At 41.7% G+C, this 20,317-nt stretch overlaps 1 protein-coding gene across 1 annotated transcript in view; it reads left to right on the forward strand.

Moving 5' to 3' along the window:
* The window catches only part of BOD1L1 (biorientation of chromosomes in cell division 1 like 1), a 64,686-nt gene that overhangs the window by 21,515 nt on the left and 22,854 nt on the right, over positions 1 to 20,317 (forward strand). The window contains exons 8-12 of the mRNA XM_063135121.1: positions 878 to 992; positions 1,160 to 1,304; positions 5,228 to 5,303; positions 7,684 to 13,645; positions 16,262 to 16,326. Coding sequence (XP_062991191.1) covers positions 878 to 992; positions 1,160 to 1,304; positions 5,228 to 5,303; positions 7,684 to 13,645; positions 16,262 to 16,326 — 6,363 coding nt within the window. The remainder of the gene's footprint in view (positions 1 to 877; positions 993 to 1,159; positions 1,305 to 5,227; positions 5,304 to 7,683; positions 13,646 to 16,261; positions 16,327 to 20,317) is intronic.

The following is a 20,317-nucleotide window of genomic DNA, read 5'->3' on the forward strand; positions in this document are numbered from 1 at the left end:
GTCAGGGCCATTCCCTACTTTTTGAATGGCTGAGTGTGTGTTTTTACCTGGGATGCTCTCTTCAATTATTCCCAGGAAATTTTTCTTCGGGATTTTTTTTTTTTTTTTGCTGTAGGTTGTGTAACTAGATATTGTTTAATCTCTAACACACACGTTATTTACGCAGAGAGTTCTTTTTTTTATCCGTTTTTTATTATTTCATAAACATAAATAGCCTAAAAGCATTACATATAAAAATAGAAAAAGAAAGAAAGAAAAAGAAAACACACATCAAGGTTAAGGTATGTTTTCGGCTCTCTACACATCAGAAATGTGTATTATATTCTCTTCTTGTTTAATACATTTAGCATAATAATCACATTCTTTTCTTTCTTCTAAGTTAACTAAATCTCATACATTGAACCATTTTTCTCTTTCTCTTGCAGAAGAGAGTTCTTGTTCTGTATTTTTTTCTATTGCTGCTCTGGGTTTACTTTGGCTTGTCATAGTAGAAACTGAGCGTTCAGACTTGACAAGGTCTCTGGAAAGTTCTGTTGCAGCGATTTGTTGTAGACCACAAGGTGGCGGTCAAGTCCCATACTGACAGAATCCAATCAAACACAGAGAAATACCTTTTACAAAGGTAACAGATTGAATGGTCTGTTCTTCAGGAAGACTGCCCCCGAGCTGATAAGGATTTTTATTGTTCATTTAATACAAAGTTGGGGAAAGGCCATGATCTAGAGAAGCCTTTGTATGGAAAGAGGAGCAGAAGTTGCCAGTTTTGCTTTCTGGCAGGAGTTCCTTGCATCTAAACCTTCATGGCAGCCTTTGTCTGGAGTATGAATCTTACTTTTGATCCTATCATATCAATCCGCTTCCTATATTTTACCTTCAGGCTAGAGAAAAAGAAGAGAGACTTTTAAGGAGACGTCTTAATAGAGAAAAACTTGAAGAAAAGCGGAAACAGAAAGCTGCAGAAAAAACAAAAACATTGAAAACTGCAAATCAAGGTGATGAGTTTTACTTTAAATGATCATTTACTGTGCTGTTTTCTGTCTGATTTAATTACCTTTTTTCTTTTTATTTTCTTTTTTGCAATTAAACAATCTGTTTCGATTTGCAACCAAAAGAATAATATAAAAAGAGTGTAGCTTGAGACTTTACTATGTCATTTTAGGTAAAAGTATTCAAAATGCGGAAGAGTCTTCGGGAAGAGGCATTGAACTGAAAGCCAGTGGTGCCAGCATTAAGGATGTGCTTAAAGAACAAAGGTTTTTGGAGAAGAAGGTAGCCCTAAGCAGGAAAAGGAAGAGGGAGTCAAGGTAATAATTTATTTTCTCGTACAAGGATTTAGATTTGCATTAATGTTTGTGTATTACAAAGCTTGTTTGCTCTTTGAAGGGGAGAATAGACATGATTTAAAACAATTGAACTGAAATCCAGAAGAAAAATTAGTTCTCTTTAAAATAGTGTCTTTAAAATCAGCAGGATGTAAACTTTTTACATTGGGGCTGCAACATGAATCTAATTGATTGAAGTTCGTGGCTCAATTTAATTCAAGCCCATCTTTTGAAGTTTTGGATTTTTCTTGTCTCCAAGTTGCAGTTCTCCTACAGCTTCTGAAATTGGTTGCACACCCCTCCTGGAAGAATGCTTGGAGAAGGGAGCGGAGAATATTTAAGATCTTTGTGGTGCTTCTGCAGTGCTGCAAGAGGCTCAATGGTGGCAGAATTTTAAAAAATTGTGGTGGAAAAAAACGGGCCTGATTCTTACATAATGACGCTCCATGGTTTAATTAAACATGGTTTGTTGAATTGTGGGCTGTCATTATATGCGAACCCAGAACTATGGGTAACTAATTCATGAAGAGAACCCATGGTTTCTTGTTGTGTTGTGAACTATGATGGGTTGTCGTTATGTGTGAACCCAGAATTGTAGGTTGTTCATATGTTGTTTCACCAAGCAAGAGCAGTAAAAAAAAACCCCAGACTCTTTACATGCAAATACTGCAGCACTGCAAAGGTAGTCGGGATACAGAGAAGGAGTGATGAACTAGGTGGTGCTCTACTCAAGGGGACTAACCAAACAGCATAAAGCTATTCCCAATTGAGGTATGGAAGAAAAGTGTGTGTTTTGTGTGAAGAGGTGTGTTGGGTTTGTTCTTTTTGGCTTCAGAAAAAAGGGCAAAAGAAGAAACATATTAGTCTCCTACTTTAAATAATTAATAACCGTTCTGGCTTTAAAACAAGTATATATGTGTGGGACAGGCTCCCCTTTTTCTTTGCTTTGCTCCCCACCAAGGCTTGGGGGGAAACTAGAAGAAAATCAGAAAAATATATTTTCCGCATATTTTCCAAACACAATCCCTGGATAAAATGGTGTAAAACTTATTTTTAAATTATTATGTGTGTGTCTCTCCCCCCCCCCATTTTTCTTGGGGGGTGATTTACAGGCCTTCACATCTCTGTTTGTACCTGAGAGAAGGGAAGCAGGTTTTTCTTCTTCAGTGCTTTAGTTTAAAACAAAACAAATTGAAGTAAAGCATAGTCTAACAGTGAGAAGAAGAGCCTTGAACAGTGGCAGTTCAGTCAATGCTGGTCCCCTTTTTCATTCTGTGCCTCACTCTTCTTGTGCCAGATCCATTGGCAAGAGCCTGGGTTTCTGCCCCTGCCTTGTGTTTATTTTTATTTATTTATTATTGCATTTATATCACACCCTTTTTCCTCCAAGGAAAAATCCTCCTCCTCCACATAATCTTCCTCTCCATTTTATCTTCACAACAACAACCCTGTGAGGTATGTTGGGCTGAGCGTCTGTGACTGGGTCCAAGTCACCCAGTGAGCTTCCATGGCCTGGTGGGGATCTCCTGACTTGCAGTCCAACACCTTAGTTGTTATACCACATTGGCTCTCGCCCACACTGGCTCTGTATATCTGTACTTGTGCTCCTATACGTCTCTCAGGCTGAGGTAGAAACTAGTGAGTTGCAATTTTCTAGCCTTCTCCAAACTTAAGAGAAGATCTTCAGTATCTCGGCATGTCGTATCTCGTATCGTATCTCGGCATGTCTTTCAGATATCTCAGCTTGGTTGCTTCATCGTCGTTTGAAACTCAATATGGCAAAGACTGAATTGCTCGTTTTTCCTCCTAAACCTTCTCCTCATCTCTCATTCTCTCTTACTGTCAATGATGTTACGCTTACTCCGGTCAAGGAAGCTCGTAGCCTTGGCTTTATTTTTGACTCCTCACTCTCCTTTATTCCTCATATTGAGGCAGTAGCTAAATCTTGTCGATTTTTCCTGTATAATATTGCCAGAATTCGATCATTTTTGTCTGTCTCTTCCGCCAAGACGCTTGTTCATGCACTGGTTATTTCACGGTTGGACTACTGCAACCTTCTTCTCTCTGGCCTTCCTTCTTCTCACATCAGTCCGTTGGTTTCTGTTCACCACTCTGCCGCAAAGATCATCTTCTTGGCTCGCCGCTCTGACCATGTTACTCCGCTTCTGAAATCTCTTCATTGGCTTCCAATTCACTTCAGAATCCAATATAAACTTCTCCTGTTAACCTTCAAAGCTTTTCACGGTCTAGCTCCTTCCTATCTCTCCTCTCTCATCTCACACTATTGCCCCGCTCGTGCTCTCCGCTCCTCTGATGCCATGCTTCTCGCCTGCCCAAGGGCCTCTACTTCCCTTGCTCGGCTCCGTCCATTTTCTTCTGCTGCCCCTTACGCCTGGAACGCTCTTCCAGAACATTTGAGAACTACAAGTTCAATCGCAGCTTTTAAAGCTCAACTAAAAACTTTTCCTAAAGCTTTTAAAACTTGATGTTGTGCAGACTTTATACTGATAGTTTTACCCTACCCTGTGCCTGCTTACCCTACCCTGTGCCTGTTTGCATTCTCTTCCCCTCCTTATTGTTTTACTATGATTTTATTAGATTGTAAGCCTATGCGGCAGAGTCTTGCTATTTACTGTTTTACTCTGTACAGCACCATGTACATTGATAGTGCTATATAAAATAATAATAATAATAATAATAATAATAATAATAATAATAATAATAATAATAATAATAGAGCAGCAATGCCTCCTTGACCCCTGGCATTGTTCCCACTGTTTCTTAAGGATTACATTGAAGTGGTGAGTCACCTCATTTCCAAGTCTCCTCTCCCACCAACCCTAGGAGGTGAAACTACTCATCTAGACTTCATAAAGTGGCTTAAGGCTACTTTAGATTATTAATTCTCAATTGCTGGCAAAGACAACCACCCACCCACCTCCTGCATCTGCTCCTTGGTGTGCTGATGTCTTTTAGCAGCTTGTCCTCAAAGTGCTGTTCCTCCTGCTCTCGCAGCAGGACTGACAAGGCATATAGCCCACACTATTGCAGGTGGTGTTGGGTGTCCAAGGTCTAAGAAGCCTCATCATGATGGAGCTAGTTTGCCATCTAAATGCAGATGCAGGCGCAAGGCTCTTTCTTGTTTTTGCCACCCTACAGTCCTCTTATCACTGGCTGCTAAGATGCATTTAGTTTCTAAGGGCACCTCTCCTTTTAGAGGGAGTTGTCTTAAGTCCAACAATTCCAGATCTTAAAAATCCAAAGTAGTTGTCACTCTGGCTTGTCCAGAGGCTTCCCTCTGATTCATTCTCCAGCCTTATTCCAGGGGGTATGACGTGGCATTGACGTGATGCTTCAGCTATGTGGCTTCCTGATTGACAAGGTGGAAACTTCCCTACTCCCTGCTCAGAGAATCTAGCACTTAACATTTCTCCTGGATACCAGTGTGAACAGAATTTTAGCTCTGTCAACACTTGCCAAGCAGCAAATCAGCCTGACTGTAGTCCCTTGTGAGACTCCTAGAATGATGATTTCCAGCATAGGCTGCCTTCCTTGGGTTCACCTTCACTTAATAAATAATAATAAATAATATGACGTTGGTGAAGTTCAGCAGGCAAGAACTTGGGTTTCTTTATCATACAGAACCTCCATCTATATAGGTACTTCACACATTTTTTAACATTTACTGTTGCACTCTAGTGGAAGAATTTATTTATTTATTTATTACATTTCTGTACCGCCCAATAGCCAGAGCTCTCTGGGCGGTTCACAAAAATTAAAGAAGAATATATGCCTGCAAACATTATCAGTAGCGTAATTGAAGTCTATTGATTTAATAAATTAATATTTTTGTGTTCCTACTTAAAATGGTTAGTCTCAATTGGTACATCTTTTAACTCTTTCAGACATGATGAAGAAGGTAGGAAGAAAAAGTATGAACAATCAGAGGAAGGTCTCAGAGAACTTCAAAAGATAAGCGAAGTAAGTTCCAATTGTAAAAACTTTTAAAACTCTTGTTCTATAGAACTGTTTAGTTCATCATTCTAAAATATGAACTTCGACCAGTGCTGTTTACACATTTACTCCATTTCTACACCTGCCTTTCCCCCAGGATCATCCCTGGATCGTTCCTGTGCATCCAAATGGCACACAGGGGATCCCGGGAGCAGGCAGGGATGACCCCTCCCTTTTCCTGGGATAACCCTTAGGTGTAGAAAGGGCCTCTGATTCATATTTTATAATCTTCCTGATTTTTTTTCCTATTCTTTATTTTTAGCACTATTGTTTTATAGGTTTTCAGTAAAGCCATTAGTGTAGGAAATAAAATATTGGAGGCTCATTATGAAACTGCTATAAAATTCTCCTGTTAAAATCAAAATTTATCTTGGTTAATGGGGCTTGGGACTCATAAGCGAAGAGGCAGAGTGAAGGGGTAAATGGTAAATTCTCCCAATGGAAGGATGTAAGCTGTGCAGTCCCACAGGGATCAATATTGGGATCAGTGCTTTTCAACTTGTTCAGAAGTGATCTGGAATTCGGAGTAAGTAGTGAAGTGACCCAGTTTGCTGATGACACGAAATTATTTAGGGTGGCTAAAAAAAAAGAGATTTTGAAGAGCTCCAGAAGGATAACTTGAAAGAGGGCGAATGGCAAATGTGGTTCAATGTAAGCAAGTATAAAGTGATGCATGTTAGGGCAAAAAAATCCCAATTTTGTATATGCACTGATGGGATCTGAGCTAGAGGTAACTGACCAAGAAAGAGATCTTGAGTTGTGGTGGAAAGCTCACTGAAAATGTCAACCCAGCATATGGCTGCTGTGAAAAAGACAGATTCCATGCTAAGCGTAATTAGGAAAGGAATCGAAAATAAAACCATACAAATTTATGGTGTCACTGCACTTAGAATACTATATACAGTTTTGATCACCACACCTAAAATAATGATATTGTACAGTTGGAAAAAGTGCAGAAAGGGCAACTAAAGTGATCAAGGGGCTGGAGCAACTTCTCAGGAAAGTTCACAGCATCTGGGATTGTTTAGTTTAGAGAAAAGGCAAATGAGGGGAGACAGGTTAGGGGTATATAAAATTATGCCTGGTGTGGGGAATATGGATAGGGGGACATTTTTCTGCCTCTCACATAATACTAGAACCTGGGGTCATGCCATGAAGCTGATTGGTGGGAGATTCAGGACAGATAAAAGGAAGTACTTCTTCAAACAGCACTTAGTTAAACTATGCACTTTGGTACCACAAGGACTGGGTTCCCACAACACGACAACCCATATTCAAAGTTGAATATGGTTGAGTATGGATTGTTGTGGAATCTTGACTTGCAAATCATGAACAACCTATGGAAAGAAGCCATAGTTTGTTGTTGGGTTGTGAACTTTGAGCTGCTGGTGGTTAACAAACCATGGTTTGTTTATATGGCTGGGTTCACACAACACAACCCATGTTCCAACTACAACACATGGTTCTACAACAGCCTACACTCAACCTTGAATATGGGTTGTTGTGTTGGGTGAACTCAGCCAGAATGTACTGATGGCCACCAATTTAGATGGCTTTAAAAGGGGATTAGAAAATTCATGGAGGGCAAGGCTATCAATGGCTACTAGTCCTGATGGCAATATACTATCTCCAGTGTCAGCGATAGTATGCCTATGTACACCAATTGCTGAGGAACATGAGCAGGAGGGTGCTATTCCACTTACATCCTACTTGTGGGTTTCCCGTGGGCAGCTGGTTGGCCACTGTGTGAACAGAATGCTGGACTAGATGGACCCTTAGTCTGGTCCAGCATGGCTCTTCTTATCTTCTTAGTTCTAACCCCTACTGATTCCAATGAACCAATCCACTAATTCATAATTTGTCTTAATGTTCATATTAAAACACAGAATTTACCAGTATTAACTGCCAGATGTTCATTTGGTAGTTATCCATGTGGAAGAAGCAATAGCTGGCTCGAAAAGCTGTGTAGATACTAATTCTTCCAATTATATTCAAGAATTGCAATTTAATCGATATATATGGTCTTTCAGAGTATGTTATATTCGGACTTTCCCCACTGTGAATGGAAAGGCTCCTTCTGTTTGTAGAGGGAACTGGGATTGAGCAGAGCCTGGGTTAGTTCAGTGATTTCCTCCAGTTCCCCTCGGAGCCACCAATGCCACCTCCCATGCTGTTTTAGACGGTCCCCCAATCCTCCAGAACATCATGGGAGATGGCAGTAGAGGAGGAATGGGAGGAAATTGCTCTCTTTCTTAGTGCCAGGAGAAATTGCTGGGCAAAAGTTTGGATTCAGCTAGTGGTTTTTGCACTAGAAACTACCTTACAGTCTGCTATACTTTTCTTGCAGAGTGGTGAAAAGTCTTCCTCAAAAGAAGTGAAAGCCAGTCAGGGCAAAAGTGAAGGGAGTAAACTTGTTAGAAGACTTGCAGAGGCAGTGCACTCAACTGATGAAAACAAAAGTGATTCCAAGGGAGAAAAAGAACACAAAAGAAAAACATCTACCTCTCTTCAAATGGACGGAATACAGCAAGACACTGAATCCCGAGATCCCAAATCTCAGTTTGACAGAACAGAAGCTAGCCCAGAAGAAGCTCAGAAGCAAAAAACTGTACTTAAAAATGAAAAACATCTTAAAAAGGATGATTCAGAAACTCAAAATTTTAGAAATGTACCCAAAAAAGAGGCTAGATCATCAAAAGATAAAAATGAAAAAGACAGAAGTCTTTCTGAAGATAAACCATTAATGAAGCATAAATATAAAGGAGATGGTGTTCCTAAAGCTGGTGATGAAGTAGAAAATTTGCCATCTGAGAGAGGCATGAAAAGTGAAGAAGGTTTTCAGAAACACAGTCAACTAGCAAAAGCTTTGCCAGATGATAAAACTGAGAGGAAGAATAAGCATAGGAGTGAAAGGAAAACATCAGTAAACAACAAAGATGTGAAAAATGTTTCTGAATATGCTTCCAAAAATGAAGAGTGTTCACGTAAAGAGAACAGAAAAGATAGACAGCTTTCCACAGATAAATCAAGAGCAGAACACAAGTCAAAAAGGTTGTCAAGTGATTCTAGGCCACAAAAAGAGTCTCAGAGTGCATCAAAGCAACATAGTTCTGTAACATCAAGGAGGAGTGAAAGTTTCTCAGAAGATAAGCACGATGCAGAATCAAGTAGCTTTGATAACACTCTAAGACAAGGTGACAGTATACACAAAGACAAGCGAAGATCAAAGAGTGCCTTGGAAGAAAGGTCCTTCTTAAAGTCTAAGTCCAAGAGTCACAGCAAGCAAGCCAAAGTACCTGAAAGTGAATTACAAGAAAGTTCCTCGAAGCAGGAATCTGGGCAGAAATTGGACAAAGATAAGTATACAGAAGAGAGTGATCCAGATAAGCAGTGTAAATCCAAAACTGAAATTAAAGTTTTTGAAGAAAATTCTGTAGAATCAGAACTTGCAAGTGGAGCGCATTCAGTTAGTAGTTCCCAAAAAGATTCTAGTCACAGAGTTAAGTTACAGCCAGGAGAAAAATCTTCTATAAAAGAGAGAATCAAAAGTGATAAAGATTTGAGCAGTTCCAGACTGGAGAGGAAATTGTCAGTAGACAGTCACAAAAGCAGAAGTTTGAAGCATAGTAGTAAGGAGATGAAAAAGAGAGAGGAAGACAACAAACTAGAGGGCAAAGGTGTTAAACAAGTAGAGAGTCATGCAAAGGTGCAAGAAAACAATCTGCTCATTGATAAAAAACCCATTAAAAGGTTAACTAGTGAAAACAGAAAGGGAAGTTTCTCAGCCCAAGAAATAGATATAGGAGAAGAGAAACCATCAGCAGCCTGTCTTCTCTCCATCCTTCAGAATACAGTCTGTGCTAGTGAACAATCATTACATTCTGAACAAAGCCAAGAACCAATGGAAATTGAGTTAGAACAAAGGCACAGTAGTAGACATCTTCAAATATCTCAAGCTGAAGAAAGCAGTAATAATTCACAACAAGAAGTTAAATTTAAGAATATTTCCAAAAATCAAATGCACCAGAATTCAGTGTATGAACTGAATAAAACTTTGCATACAAAAGAAACATCAAAATCTTCTCTTTTAAGTTTCAGTAACCCCAAACAAAAGGTTGAAACTTTTCCTACAAAGCAAATGGATGCATCAAGTAATGCCTTTAAACAAGCTTTAAAGGATGTAGGATCCGTTGAACAGGAGCAATGTCATGTGATCACTGAATATGAAACAAGTGATAAAACTTTGTACGATGATTCTAAGGAGAATGAAAAGCTGAAATTCCAAAGAGTGACTGAAGATGCTCAAACTCCTAAGAATCCTAAAAATATAATTGGTCCAACTGAAGAAATAATTTTTCCAGGAAACAAATCCTCAAGAGAAGATGCTGCCCGTGAAAAATCTGTGGATATAAATCTTGAAGAAGTCACAGGTCCTTCGAGTGGTGTATCTAAAGAGGAATCCTTTAATTTGGATAGGCCTTGTATTAAAGATATCAGTTCTGACAATCAAGCATATAGTGTTGAAGTGGAACAGCATGGTAGCACTGCACTCAGCAGTAACATAAAAGAGGGTGATATTGCAAATAAGGGAATCATAAACACAGATGGCAGGTTGCAGCTAAGTTCTAAACAAGCAGCTGAAGAAAACATGAGTACTTTAATAGGCATTGAAGAAGCTACTGTGAAGAACAATGGTCTGACAGGCCCACCTGTAGTATTTACAGATGTAAGTTCAGAGAAATCTTCCCTAATCAACATGGAGGAAGAAAAAAGAGAAAATCTCGGTGAAGGTTCTTTTGTAAAGAAAGAGAAGAGTGCTACAGAATGCAAAGACAAAGCAAAGGAAAATCAGAGTACCTGTGTTGTTATAGAATTGTCTTCAGAGTCATTGCCCAAAAGTGTTTTAGGAGACATAAGTAAAGTTTCTACAATGGCCAATGAAGCAGAAGAAGGAGGTGATGTAAAAGGAGTTGCTGAAGATAAAAACGAGACCAGTGTAGTTGGCAGTAGTGTAGGAGCCGGTAGTTGTATTAGTATTCATAACAGCATGGAGACTGATGTAATTGTAATAGGAACTAGCACAGAGAGAACAACTGGAAGTACTGTTACAGCAACTAGTACTGGAGAAAGCCTGGATGTAGAAGGTGCATCAAATTTGCAAAGAGACGGTGATGCCACCATTAGTTGTTCAGAAGAAAAAAGTAAGGCTACTTTGAGCTGTACAAGTATAGAAGCTGATGAAGGTTTCAGTGTAGGTACTTGGACCAAAAATAGAGAAGGCCCGCATTCTGTAACAGAAAAGTGCTTTGGTGAATGTACTGTCACAGTAACTGAAGGAAGTGGTGGCGTTACTGAAGAGCTTGCAGTGTGTGAAAGTTCCTCAACCAGTACGAAGGAGGAAGAAAGTGCTGAATGCATTGTAAATTACGTTGAAGGACGTGCAAAGCACGTAGTTAATGAAAGTGGAGTTGAACTTGATCAAAGCATGAATAGTTTTGAAACAGAAGAGAAAGATGATGCTGTAACCAGTGCAGGCTCTGAAGAAAGGTGTATGGCTTCCGCATGCGGTGATACAAGCAACTTTGACAGTGCTTTTACCGGCATTGGTGAAGTAGAAAGTGATGGTGCTGTGACCAGTGCAGGTACTGAAGCCCAAGATGGATCTATGAACAGTGAAAATCCACATGAATTCCACAGCAGTGCAACGGGAACTGAACAGGTAAAAGCTGTGACTTGTACAGGTGCAGAAACAGAAAGGGTTGGCTCTGCCATCTGTTCAGTGACTGGTACGGATTCACAAGAAGAGAGTGCTGCGACTGGAGTGAGTGCTGAAATGGCACACAACATCATAGTAACTGGACCACGTGCTGACAAAGGCGAAGACATTGTGAATGGTGAGAGTGCCGTCACTAGCACAGGCATAACAGCGGAAGATGAGCCTGAAACAGCAGCTTCTTGTACTGGCTTGGACAGCAATGGAAGTTTTGCAGCAGCTTTAGATACAGAAGAAAAATATGAGCATGCCACAGACAGTGCAGAAGCCAGAGCTGAAACAAATGTCATTGAGGTCAGTCAAGGTTCATACGATGATGAAGATTGTGTGACTAGCACAGGTGCAAAAGAAGATGATGAAGAAGGTGAAAATTTTGTAACTAGTACAGGAAGGGGCAATGAAGAAGCAGAACATGTTTTGGCCTGTACAGGAACAGAAGAAAGTGAAAGGGTGCTGGTTTGTGTGGGAGCCACAGAAAGTGGAAGTCCTTCTGTCTGCCTAACTGCAGGTCAGCTTGGAACAGAATTAGGTGAGCTTACATCAGATGCAGCTAAAGGTACTGTTGACAGCATGACAGGCTTAGAGAAAGTAATGAAGATTGATGATATCCACAACAGCATGAAGGGGATAGTTGAAAGTAGCACTACTAGTGTTGGTACGGGCAGTGAAAATATTATGGCCTTTGTCTCAGAAAAAGAGGAAGAGTCTCTATTTGCTGAGAAATATGAGTGTGATGTGATCGGTGCCACCTCAAATAATGAAAGTATAGATCAGCTCACTGCTGGGGAAGAGAAAAATGAGAGTGCCACATCTTACTTAGATAATAGAAAATGTGAAGGTCTATTTAGGATTGTCTCTAAGATAGCTGCTACACCTTCAGCATCTGCTAATGAGGATGGTGAACATGAGACCATCTCTACAAGTGCAACCAAAATGCCCCCTACCCCCCATTGTTCTGCTGAGCACATTGAGCAGACATTGCCACTTGTTGCAAGAACTGTTGAAAACTTCAAGGAAACCTCAAGTCTGATAGGCGCAGAAGATTTCAGTGCTCCAATGCCTAGCACAGCTGTTGAATACGTGAATCAGGATGAAGCTGCTATTAAACCAAATAAGGTTTCAACAAGTATTTTGGAAGAATTTGAAGCCCCTATGCCAAGTGTAACAATGGAAGATGGTGAGAATTTATTTGCCACTGTAAGAGCTGTAGAAATGACCACCAGTATGGAAATGTGTCTCATCCCCATGCCCAGTGTGCCCAGTGGAGGAGGTGATGAAAACCATGCAGTTCATGGCAAAGAGGAAAGGGATGAGTGTACTGTGATTTCCACAAGCATAATTGAAGAGGCTGGGTCCTCCATTTCCCAAGAAGGCACTGAAGACATAGCTCTACACGCTGCCTTGAGATCAGAACAAACTGCTGATGCAACTGTGATTTCAACAAGCTCAATAGAACCCTTTGAGACTTCTGTGTTTCCTGCAGAGACTCAAGAAATTAATCAGGTCTCCAGAACAGAAGGAAAGTGTGAGATGTTCACTATCTCCACAACAGAAGGATCTGTCAGAGCCATTCATGATGTATTGGTGCAAGTGGAAACTAGAGAAAGAGATGCAGATATTATGGTCTCCACAGATGGAACAGAGGAATGCAAAGCTATTCAGGAAGCCACAAGCCAAGAGTTTGAGTTAGTTGTTCAAAGCACAGAAAAAAGCAACCAAAGTCCTCTAACTGTGGTTGGAAAGGGAGGAAAATGTGATGCCCCTGGACTCAGTGTTGCTAACCCTAAACCTGCCCAGCATTTGGTTACCTTGAGTGCAGATAATACAAATGTTTCTACTAGAACAGTGGAAGAATGTGACAGTGCCTCTGTCATTGCCTCCTCAGAAGAAGCTCCACTTGCATATACAAGTATAGAAGCAAATGATGAAAGGAAAATTGCCAAAGAGTTTGACTGCACTGTATTGTCAACTCAAGAAAGCAATGAGAAGTCTTTAACAGTGCTTCATAAAAAAGGTCAAAGATTTCATAAGGGGGAACCTGAGGGTGCTTTGAAAGAAACAACCCCACCTAAAGCCACAGGTGACACTGAAAGCACAGAAATGCCTACAAATACAGAGAAATCTCTTAGCGTAGGGGAAAACCCCTGCACTGAAATATGTTTGGACTCCTCAGCTGATGATAAGCCATCCACTGAAGCCTTGATGCATGGAAATGGAACCCATGAGGAAGGGCAACATCTTGAAGTTTCATCAGGTCCTTCTGACAACCCCTTGGAAATAGAGAGGGGGAATGAGAATCTAGCAATAGATATCAATCACAAGCCAGCATTAAAAACTGATGTTGCTGAAACAAGGGACCTTCCTCACAGAGAATGTTCAACTTTATTACATCTTGAGTTGGCAAGAAATTCTGAGGACACAACAGTTGTGAGAGGAAGAGATCTGTGCAGGCAGCATCGCTCGGCTGACGTAAATGATAAAGTGGATGATCATGAACCGAAAGCTTTTTCTCAAGGAAGTACAGCATACAATAATGGTAAAGTTTCCTGATTTGTTTGTTGTTGCTTTTAATGTAAATGAAATGTTATAAGATTTCAGAAGCTAATGACTCAGGTTTGGGTCTTTTTCAGACTTTGGAACCATCTGAACTAAATGAACAAGTATTTTGGTTTAATCAGTAATACAAAGGAGATATATAATAAACAAAACTAAATTATATTAAGTGGGAAACTCAGTTAAGACCAGGATTAAGATTAGAACAACTTTAGTGTATTAAAGGTAGCAGTTAACATTCACCAGCAAAAAGCCTCCATTTATTTATTTATTTCTATACTGCCCTTTATCTCAACATTTCTAGGGAGGTTTGCAATAACCAATAAGATGCAATAAAACGTAGTGCTGCAAACAATCACAGAAGAGGGGAAATGCAGAAGAGGTTCAAAGCCTGGGAAAACAAAAAGTTACTTGCCTCATGCCTAAAAGAAATTAGTTTAAGCTCCAGTGACCTTCACATGGAAGAGCTCCAGAGGTGAGGAGCCCAGTTCAAAAGGCCCCCTCCTCTATAGCCTCCCCATCTCACTTAATTCGTAGTGGCTGCTGTAGGTATGCCTCTAAGGAAAATGTATGGGCCATTTGATGTGAGAGAAGAATCCAGGTCCCAAACCATATAGTTCTATAGGTAAGCAATAGCACTTTTAGAATCTTAATTGTTACAGCATGAAGTAGTACCAGGAATCAAAGCCTTTACAAAATTGAGAATTACCTGTCAACGATTTCTTTGAAATAGAATCATTTTTCTGGAAATTCTGCAGAGAGGATCACAGCAAGGGAACACATGGAAAAGAATTTCTAACTCAAACCCATTGATGATAGAAAACTTGCAGCATTATGAGACCACCTCCGAGAACTCGCTACAAAATATTAAGTAGACATCACAATTAAGGTTCACCAACAATGGGAAAAATTACACATAGAAGGGAATCTGTGCAAACTGAGTCTCCATGCATATGATATCTCAACTTTTAATTGGTCCATTAAGTTCAATAAGAGAATTACAAAAAAAAAAAAAAAAACTGGCAAAAATATGGGCAAGTAGCTGTTCTTAGAATGAACAAAAAAGATGGAAAGCATGGGCAATACCAAAGTCTGCCCAAGCGTCAGCAAGACCAAATGCTGGGGCAATAGGGGGCAAGTGGCTTAAAAAGCAACCACAAACAGATGGAAACACTTTCAGAAAGAAACTTGGAAGAGGCTCATCTGGGACTTTAGCAAAAGTAAGCGCGCGGTCCTAGGGCTGGTGCCCTTGATGATCATAAGTCCCCAAACTTGGAGGCTTACAGTCATCTGATGCAAGGCGGCAGGAGTGGTGCAGGGCAGTCTGTGCCTCCCCGTCCATGATCTGAGGCTGGAGGAATCAGAGCTCTGCCCCTCTCCTGTTCTTAGCCAACACGGAAAGAACTGTGCTGGCTGCTGTCCAAGCTCGGGAACTTGACCTTGGAGAAGGGGGCTTTTTTGCTTGTCTACCTGGGCATTTCAGAGAGGGAAGGAGGCTGGGAGAGGCGTCAGGGTACCTCGTGTCCTGGCCTCTCCCCACCCATCAGAGCGCCCCCTTTCCCCCTTCTCCAAGGTCGAGTTCCTGACCTCAGCACAGTTCCTTTCATACTGGCTGCAAGGCGAAGCTCCAATTCCCCCCTCCAAGGTTTCTGTGAGACCTCAGAAACTGTCTAAGGGCTCCTGGATTGCTTCCTCCATCACAAATTTCTAATGAATTAAGGAATCCTAGGGAAAAAAACATTTTGTAAAATGGAAAAGGAAATGGTGGTTTGGAAATAATGAATGTTTATTGTATTGTGTGAATTACTTCAATGAATAATGAAATAGGAATGAATATATAATTTAAATTTTAATTCGAAGACTTAGAGGCAAGATGAGGAGGGTTCACCCCATCACTAGTCTTGGCTAACGTGATTATAAAATTTGGAAATCTACAACTTTCCTAAGGAGAAAGATGTGGATTTAAGCATCCTTCCAGCTTGAATCGTGTTTCTGCTTACCCAGAAATTAGGCTGACCTGATAGTGCTAGGATTAGACTTTTTTCCCTGGATGAACAGTCTAATCCTAGCTGTACTTATTCAGTCTGTTGTTTTCAGTAGATGTCTCAAGTAAGCATGTATAAGATTCAGCTGCAAGCTTGCTTAAACTCACATACTTCTGCTTAACCAAACTGTAGATTTTCAGAATTTTATACCTAAATTTGGCGTAATACACTTGACTTGAATTCTCTTTCCATTTGCTTATAGAATTTGAATCACCTTTTACAAAAGGAAAGGGGAGGTCTGTTTTTATTTATTTATTTATTTTATTACATTTATATACCGCCCCCCAGCCGAAGCTCTCTGGGCGGTTTACAACAATTAAAAATTAGACATTAAAAGTATACAAAAAATTAAAAAAACATAAAAACAGTATAAAAACAACAACAGTATTCATTTTTAAGGAAGATTGTTTGAGATATTTTCAGAATAGAATTTCAGAGCAACTAACTTAATGGAATTTGATTTACTCAGTCAACTCTATAGCATGAAACTTTGCAAGATAGCAATAAGGTTGTATAATTTAATGTACTATGAATGTTTCAATCACTCTTGTTAGACAAAGAGATTATTCCAGTTGTGGCTGAAGATCTGGAACGAAAGATGAAGGTAACAACTGATGAGGTAATATTTTATTCTTCGTAATTTTGCTCAATCTTTTGATTTAGTTTATATTTCAGGCTAATAATAATTGAATAATATTTATTCAAAAGGAAATGAAACTTAATTTGACTTCTAAAAACCTTTCAGAAAATGTTGATCAAGGGATTTAACATTAAAGTTAGTAGTTTAATAATGCACCACATCTCTGTCACACCACACAGCAGTGCAGTCAATCTGTGAAATGCAGCCAAAGCCACATTCCGGTAATCCCAGCTGTAGTTCCAGCCAGAGATGCAGGTCCAGTATGGGCAGACCTGCTGGGAAAGAATAATGGAGCCATCTTGCTTCTCTTTTCTTCCTATTTTTAAAATGTGGACTCCATCCATTGTCACATACAGAGAGCAGGTTCAGAGTTTCAGAGTGCTCCTGGATCCTACACTGACCCTGGATCTTCAAGAGTCTATTTCCATAACTATCCTTGGTGCCCAGCTGCAACCCTTCCTGAATAAAATCACTCAAGATTTTATTGTTTGTAGCCAATGGTTATCACAATACAAACACAAAGCACACAAGTATAAAACAGAAACAAACATTTGATACAATAAAACAAGAACACAATAAAATGACCAGGATTTAGTTTAAAATTAGATGGCTGCTGGCTGAAATAATCTGACTTGGCAATGGTTATCCATGGTTACATCACATTTAGACTACTGTGGTGCACTCTACATGGGGCTATACCAGAAGACTGTCCAGAAGCTTCAATGTGTGCAAAATGTGGCAACTAGTCTACTTACTGGTGCACCATCTCAGGACCATATTTCATGCATCTTAAAAGACATGCACTTTGGGGGCACAATTCAAGTTGTTGGTTTTAACCATTAAAGCCCTAAATGGCTTAGGACATGGGCATTTAAGGAACTGTCTCTATTGCTAAGAACCTGCCCATGTATTGAGATCTGCAGAAGAGGCCGTTTTGAGAGCATTGTTTCCTGTGGATGCCAGGCATGCATGAAAGGGCTTTCTCCTGTGCTGCTCCCAAACTGTGGGATGTGCTCACTCAAGAACTATGATTGGCCTTACTTCCTTAACTTTTAGAAAGGGTGTAAAGATGCATCTTTTTAGCCTTTTAAAATACATGTGTTTGATGTTTTAATGTGTGGTGGGTTCTTCTTCGTGGTCTCTATGCATCACACATATGGGCTTTGCGCCTGCGCAGAGACCAGACCAGAACCTTCTATAGCTGAGTGGAACGTTTTTGGCGGGAACCCCTCCCCCACGCTACCGCGCACGTCCATGGGGTTCCCGCCCTTACCTCAGTTCTTCGTCATCCGCCATTGTGCTTAGACCATAGAACCAAACCTCTTAGCGTTTTCTCTTTAAAATCCTTTTTTACTTCAAATCTTTCCTCTTTTCGCTTATTTCTCACTTCTTAACATCTTTTCTTCTATTCTATAAAAAAAAAAAAAAAATTTTAGTAGTTAGATTTTCCTCAGCGATTTCGATCGCGGCGCTTAGCCGTATGGCAGTTAAGGCCCCATTTCGCAAGTGTGTGAAATGTGGAGCTAAGCTCCCTCCAACTGACGGGCACATCCTGTGCCTAGGTGAAGGCCATAAAGTTGAGTCTTGGCTGAATCTTCGAGGATGCACAAGACGACAGCCAGTAAGTCCGTTGATGACCGTTGCACTGAGGTGCCTGGACATTCCAGAGCGGCTAATAGGGCTCAGATACCCCTAACGCCTGGACAAACGGCAGCCAGTAAGTCCGTTGATGACCGTTGCACTGAGGTGCCTGAACATTCCAGAGCGGCTAATAGGGCTCAGATACCCCTAACGCCTGGACAAACGGCAGCCAGTAAGTCCATTGATGACCGTTGCACTGAGGTGCCAGAACATTCCAGAGCGGCTAATAGGGCTCAGATACCCCTAACGCCTGGACAAACGGCAGCCAGTAAGTCCGTTGATGACCATTGCACTGAGGTGCCTGAACATTCCAGAGCGGCTAATAGGGCTCAGATACCCCTAATGCCTGGACGGTCACTGGCGAGTTCCGCGGCCAGGAAAATCTCCAAAAAGGCCCGGACTCCCAAATCTTCGAGAATGGACAAAACGGCAGCCAGTAAGTCTGTTGATGACCGTTGCACTGAGGTGCCTGAACATTCCAGAGCGGCTAATAGGGCTCAGATACCCCTAACGCCTGGCCGGTCACTGGCGAGTTCCGCAGCCAGGAAAATCTCCAAAAAGGCCCGGTCTCCCAAATCTTCTTCTGAAATGGAGAAAAGAAGAAGAAGAAGAAGCGAGACGCGGAAAAACCCTCGTTAGGGTCATCCCGCACGGCGGAACTGGCTAGGAGTCACTCTACTCCTCCTGCCATACCGACTGCTTCGATACCGAGGCCTCCCTCGGTATCGAGATCCCAGTCGGTACCGATGGCTACGGTACCGACACATCCTCCCAGTCTATCGGAGGGCGAGTTGCGGGATTCGGCTTCAGCGGCCTCTTTCCGAGAGCCTGCCAGGCTGCAAGAAGTTCAGGGACTAATCCCTCTACCGCCTTCGCCAAGGCACACTCTAAGGTGTCAATGGGAAGGAGCTTTTCAATACTCTTATCCCCAATCAGTATGTGGCGACTATGTATGGGATCGATATCGCCCACAACGATACTTCCAGGGTGACCACCAGTACCCTCAAGAAGAATATTATGCGCACCTTCCGCCTACGAGGATGTGTCATCTACCGCTGCCTCCACCGCCCGCCCACCAAACGTCCACGGTGTCGACGCCTCGACACTGTACGCAGCCATCAGCATCAACTGCCGCGGTTACCACGGTACCGACGGAGCATGTAGACCTCCAGGTGGTTACAGTACCCTCGCCTGAGGATAATTACCCATCGGATTCTGAGTCGGGGTTGTCGGCTACTCCATCAATGCCTTCACCAGAAGATGAGGTTCATGACAAGGACCCTTCTTCCCCTTCCGACGATATGGTCAGATTTTTTGACCATATGCTTAGAATGGCTCAGGCATTAGGACTGGAGATCCAGCAAATGGATGAATCGGTCGTCGATCCAATCTACGACGTTTTCCAGTCCACAACCAACCAACGACTTGCCATCCCTATTCCACATGCTTTAAAGCAAACGGCTCAATTATCTTGGAAAACACCGGCTATGACTCAAGCCACATCGAAAAGGCTAGAGACCCTCTATCGAGTCCAAGAGGAAGATGTACAGTTTCTGGTCCAACATCCCAAACCTAATTCGATCGTAGTGGAGTCAGCTCAAGGCCACTCACAGAAGGCACATTCTGCACCCGTGGACAGAGAAGGCAGAAAGTTGGACCATACGGGCAGGAGGATTTACTCCTCTGCCTCTTTGGGCATCAGGGCATCAGCCTACGAGGCTACCATGGCACGATACCAGCTCTTCCTCTGGGAGAAAATAGGATCACTATGTGAACATCTCCACCTCTCTTTGCGAACCGCCTAGCACCACATTACCATCAATGGGAGTCAATAACATCGGACTCCTGGGTGCTCACTATCATCATCTCGGGATATGCCATCGAGCTCGATGTCCTTCCTCCTTCTTCGGGGGTGAAAGTAACGGCGCCATCCCCTCCTCTGCTTCTCGAGGTACAGACCCTCCTAGCGAAAGGAGCCATCTCTCCAGTACCCGCAGAGGAACTCAACCAGGGGTTTTTCTCCCGATACTTCACGGTCCCGAAAAAAGATCTGGTAACGGACATTTCAACCACCCTCAACCTGTTGGTCTCGTTGGGTCTGTGGGTCAACGAGGAGAAATCCATCTTGACCCCACAGCAGAAGCTGGACTTCATAGGGGTAACCCTATCGTCTCGGGACGGGAGAGCATACCTGCCCTCGACCAGAGCAAGCATCCTTCAAGAGTTAGCCTTCACTACCGATAGCCGCCGAAAGGTCTCGGCATGGACAATTCAGAGGCTATTAGGCTTGATGGCAGCTACAACTGCAGTCATCAGGTTTGCAAGACTC

This window comes from Elgaria multicarinata, chromosome 10 (assembly GCF_023053635.1).
Source record: "Elgaria multicarinata webbii isolate HBS135686 ecotype San Diego chromosome 10, rElgMul1.1.pri, whole genome shotgun sequence".
Lineage (NCBI taxonomy): Eukaryota > Metazoa > Chordata > Lepidosauria > Squamata > Anguidae > Elgaria > Elgaria multicarinata.